This window comes from Sorex araneus, chromosome 11, assembly GCF_027595985.1.
Source record: "Sorex araneus isolate mSorAra2 chromosome 11, mSorAra2.pri, whole genome shotgun sequence".
Taxonomy (NCBI): domain Eukaryota; kingdom Metazoa; phylum Chordata; class Mammalia; order Eulipotyphla; family Soricidae; genus Sorex; species Sorex araneus.
The window spans coordinates 37,599,180-37,604,108 of NC_073312.1; the positions used below are offsets into that span (position 1 = coordinate 37,599,180).

At 43.5% G+C, this 4,929-nt stretch overlaps 1 protein-coding gene across 3 annotated transcripts; it reads left to right on the forward strand.

The window, feature by feature from the left end:
* The first annotated feature begins 497 nt into the window (after positions 1–497).
* Positions 498–4,636, forward strand: ZNF22 (zinc finger protein 22). 3 transcript variants are annotated; one of them, XM_055118996.1, is made up of 3 exons: positions 498–513; positions 881–1,022; positions 2,738–4,636. In XM_055118996.1, exon 3 carries the CDS (start codon positions 2,821–2,823, stop codon positions 3,490–3,492), a length of 672 nt encoding a protein of 223 aa, XP_054974971.1. In that variant the 5' UTR covers positions 498–513; positions 881–1,022; positions 2,738–2,820; the 3' UTR covers positions 3,493–4,636. The 3 variants fall into 3 exon arrangements, with proteins under 3 accessions (XP_054974971.1, XP_054974968.1, XP_054974969.1); XM_055118993.1 differs by lacking the exon at positions 498–513 and adding an exon at positions 780–795; XM_055118994.1 differs by lacking the exon at positions 498–513 and having other exon boundaries at positions 853–1,022.
* Positions 4,637–4,929: the final 293 nt, after the last annotated feature.

Sequence of the window (4,929 nt, forward strand, 5' to 3'; positions counted from 1 at the left end):
GGAGGTGATTTCACTTGTGTCGCTCACAGGTAGTTGACCAACTCTAGTCACTTGTAAAGTCAACATCCATGAGCTGTGGAGTTGTTTGTTAGGAGCACTGAGAGCCACACGGCAGCAGTGAGGTGGTTGGTAAGATCAAAGGACACAGCAAGTGCTGAGGAACAAACTGCAGGTATATTGAGTGAATATTACAAATGCTTCAAACAGTCGCTAACACAGAATAATCATTCAGTAAGCAAAAATATTATTATACTAATAAGATATTTGCATCACCGAGTCTGACTGCAGTTACCAATGAGGGGCTGTCGGCGCATAGGGCTGCAGGCTTCAATATCCACTGGAAAAGTTCCCCAGGTGGGCGGGGTACCCAGGAGAAGGAGAAGCCTGTGAGGCAGGAGAAAGAGGGGAGATCACTACTAAAAAGAAGAGGGGGTCGAGAGTGTGGTTGATAATTATGACGCTTTAGAGATGAAGAGATCTGCTTCAGACCGAGACCAGTCAGTTCAAGTCGGGGTATGAACTGAGCAAATTTCTCTGTGCTTTCCCCATCTGTTAAATGAGCCTGCTCATTCCCATCCTGCGCGGGCATTTTTGAGGATAATTAAATAAGCCGGTTCACTTGGTAGGGGGAGGGGGAAACAGGCACAGCTTAGCCTTCCCCAGAGTTCCTCTCAGTTCCTCTCGAAGTTCCTCTCATCTGTGAAAGCAGGTTGCTCTTTGGCATTTCACAAGCCCGCACGCACGCTGCGGTGTGTCAGGGTCCGCCGGCCCTCGCTCCCCGCTCGGGGAGTTGAAGTCGGGCTCCTTTCCAAAGGATGGGCGAGGGGGTGGGGAAACGACCGTTACCCGGTGGAAACCAACCACTTCCCTTTCTTTCCAGGGGGCCCAGGACCATAGAGGACCGCTCCTCCGCGGTCCTAGAGCGGCCGCGGCAGCGCTTGCGAGCCGCGCGGCCCACACTTCCGGCGGCGCGAGGAGCGAGGGAGCGAGCGAGCGCGCGCGGGCAGCGGCCGGTCGGCGCGGTGAGTGGGCCCGGGCGCGTGGCCCTAACTCTGGCCGGACGGGCGCAAGCTGACTGGAGTGAGGCGGCGCGGACGCGGGGCCCGTCGCGGAGCCAGCTGGGGGCGGCGGCCGAGGGAGCAGGGGCGGGCCGGGTCCACGGGAAGAGGCTGGTGGCGGCCGAGTCGAGCGCCGAGGCCCCCCCAGGGCACCCCCAGCGGGTCGGGGGTCAGAGACGGGCGCGCCCCTCCTGGCGCTGCATCCTTGACGTGGCCGCTGGCGTGGTACACGGGTCTCCTTGCAAACCCTGACCCTTGGAGACTTCCAACCCCTGCACGGTGTAGGGGCTTTCTTGTCTCCCCAGTATTGTATGAGAGGAAACTGGAGCAGAGGCTGGTTACTGGGGGCCCCGTGAGCGCTCACGTTCACCTTCATAACCCCGCACCCCACCTCAGCCCGGGAGCTCAGCAGAGCCCCGCGCGCCGCCCAAGACCACTGCGGGGCTTGGTTTGGGCAGATGTGGATACATCACTTTAGTTCTGCTGCACTGTCCCTGCGCTCAGGCTGCAGGGCAGTGGAACAAGGCTAAAGCCAAGCTCACTGCGTGTCTGCTGTTCCTTAGCATTAAAATGCAGCGATCTACCGTAAAGCTGCAGTGCCTTAATAATGTGCTTAAAAAAGAAAAAAAAAATGCCAACACATAAACTGTTAAGATTATTTAGTCTGTACTGTTTACATTCATCTCTGAGTTTTCTCCCAGATCTGATTTATTCTTTTAGTTATTTTGTCTAGTACCCCTAAAGTATTGTCTCTCCTTTTTAATCCCTTAAAAGTACATACTCATTTGATAATCGTTATAAGAATTATATTTCATGTTACTACTTTCCTTTTCTCTAATCCTTTCCCTTCAAGCAAAACTCCTAAGACAAATTCATTTTTTAAGTTGGTTATATTTATTTGTGAAATTTAAATTCACGTTATTAAAATTTGGAATTACTTTATTTTCTCCTCGGGATTGTCTTTGTTTTCATATGTAGTTGAATATACATATTTTTAAATTGCCTTCTAGTATCCTGTTAATGGTAAGGTTGGTTTTATGCATAAAATATTCCAAACCACACTATTTATTAAGCGTGTTTGCTTCATTCCACCATTGTCCCAGTGTCCCCAAGCCCCTGTCCCTTTCCTGTGGCAATCTTACAACTGAAGACCAGTTCTTGATTTCTGTTTCTTTTGGGTAATTGTTATTTTCTTCCTGTGTTTCTTTATATCTCACATGAGAGAAATCATTCTATATCTGTCACTCTCCTGACTTAATTTCACTCAGTATGATACTCTCCAGATCCATGCAGTAGTAGCAAATTTCATGATTTCATCTTAAAGCCAAGTAAGTATTTGATGTATATATGTACCATAGTTTATCCAGTAATCTGTTCTTGGATATTTGGCTAAATGTTTAATTTAGGGGCTTACTGACAGTACCGTTGGTAGGGCACATGTCTTGTATGCAGCTGACCCAGTTTTGATCACTAGCATCCCCATCTGGCCTCACTAGCACTATCAGGAATAATTCCTGAGTGCAGAGTAGGGAGTAACCTCTAAGCATCGAGGGGTGTGACCCCAAACCGAATAAATAAATTTTTAGTTTAAACAGGATGCCGTTTTGGTTTTGATGATTTGATAAAGTATTACAAAGTTGAATAACAAACCATCTATAATTTTTTGTTTCTCTGTACAGAAATTCTGAACTGTTGATTTGAGGAAGTGAACAATTTATTCAGAAGAAAGTAGGCTCTCTTAGAATACATTTGACTCTTCACCATGCGGCTAGAAAAACCTAAGGGAGGTATTTCTCGGAACTCAAGTCAAGGAAAAGCTTATGATAACCAGCGCAAAACAGGCCGCCAACAGCGACAAAAATGGGGAGTGACTGTTCGGTTTGATTCAAGCTTGAGTAGATTTAGAAGAAGCCTGGATGAGAAGCCTTATAAATGTCTTGAATGTGAAAAAAGTTTCAGTCAGAGTTCAACTCTTTTTCAGCACCAGAAGATCCATACTGGAAAGAAATCTCATAAATGTGCTGATTGTGGGAAAAGTTTTTTTCAGAGTTCTAATCTCATTCAGCACCGTAGGATCCATACTGGGGAAAAGCCCTATAAATGTGATGAGTGTGGAGAAAGTTTTAAACAAAGTTCAAATCTCATTCAGCACCAGAGAATTCATACTGGGGAAAAACCTTATCAGTGTGATGAATGTGGCAGATGTTTCAGCCAGAGTTCCCATCTTATTCAGCATCAGAGAACCCACACAGGAGAGAAACCCTACCAGTGCACTGAATGTGGCAAATGCTTCAGCCAGAGTTCTCATCTGAGGCAGCACATGAAGGTGCACAAAGAAGAGAAGCCTCGCAAAAGCCGGGGGAAAAATATTAGGGCAAAAACTCACTTAGTATCCTGGAAGGCTGCTAAAGGAAGAAAAAGTCGTCTACGCTGAAAGTACTATTTCAGCTCACTTTTAAGGGGGGGGAAAAAAAAGTAGCTCTCTTTTAGAACTGGAGACATGATAGATCACTTAAACACCATATTCTTTTTGAGCATGGAAACATTGGGAATTTAGTGACTTTGGCCTGAAGTAAATGACATGAGCTGTCCTCATTTCTTCTTCTGTAACATGGGATACAAAAACAAAATACATTTGAAAGTATGTAAGACCTTCCACCTTATTTGAAATTACTCCCTGCTTCATTTTGACAAAAACAATCATGTTGATGACACGTGTTTTGAGTACAAGAATTCTAACAACTGCTTGGTTTTAGGACTTTCTGTGGAAGAAGTAATTAAGAAGAGAATTTCCATTAATGGAGGACTGCAACATATGAAAAAAATTATGTTTGCCAAATTTTGTAGTACATTAATCATTGGTTTATGAATGTGACTCTAGAGTCTATTAAAATGTACTTTGTTTTTAGAGCCCATTAATATGTTAATTTTCCTGTTTCTTGACTTTTGCTTATGGAAGGTATTAAAGAAGTAGCATTCCCTTGTTTTGTTTTGTTTTTCCACAAAGAGAATCTAGAAGCCAAAGTGAGAAATGAATTAGACTGTGTCTATATCTGCTAATGCTGTTCCTTGTGGTGGTGTTGATTTGTTTCCAGAAGTTGGCATGAATTTATGTTACTTCATCCCAATTCCTCTGAATTCTCTCATTTGACAAATTGAGCTAACATTTTAGATCTCTGAATGAGTTTTATTTTCCCGAAATAATCTCAGCTTGCTTGTTATGAATTTACTTGTCTCCCTGCCTTTCCCTTTGAGCCTTTATGATAACCTTGCTTATCTTAAATGTTTGTCAGCAGCATAATCATATATTTAGCCAGCTTTCAGTGCATTGTAGCTCCTTTGAAATAGGAGTTAATTTTTTTCTGAGTTAATGAATTTTTGACAGTCTAGCAAACATGCTTCTAGCAGAACAGTGCCATGTGTCAGGCATTCTGGTCAGCTTTTAGTAAAACTCAGGTTTTAGTTTATATTGAATGCTAACGTTCTTCTGATTTTGTATCTTTTGTAATCATACCAATTCATGCTTTATCAATGATAGTTATTCATAAAAATTAAAAAATAAAATATTTTGCATACTATCTTGTCTTTATTTTAATCCTGAGAAATGGACTGATTTAGTCAACATACAACACTTTTTGGGAAGCTCACTTATCCTGCCTGTTTTGTTAGACTTGAGCTCTTGTCTTCTTCCTGTCCCGTGTATTTGAGTACAGTATTAGAAGATGGCCTTGTTGACAGTGGCTTTACCTATAAAGTTTTGTGAGAATGAGGTGATCCTTCTTAGATTTTCAAAACATTGGACCTTTGCTTAGGAAGTGATGTCTTACAGCCAGTTACTTTCTTGCAGGAGTGTGACTACGGGACCATTTAG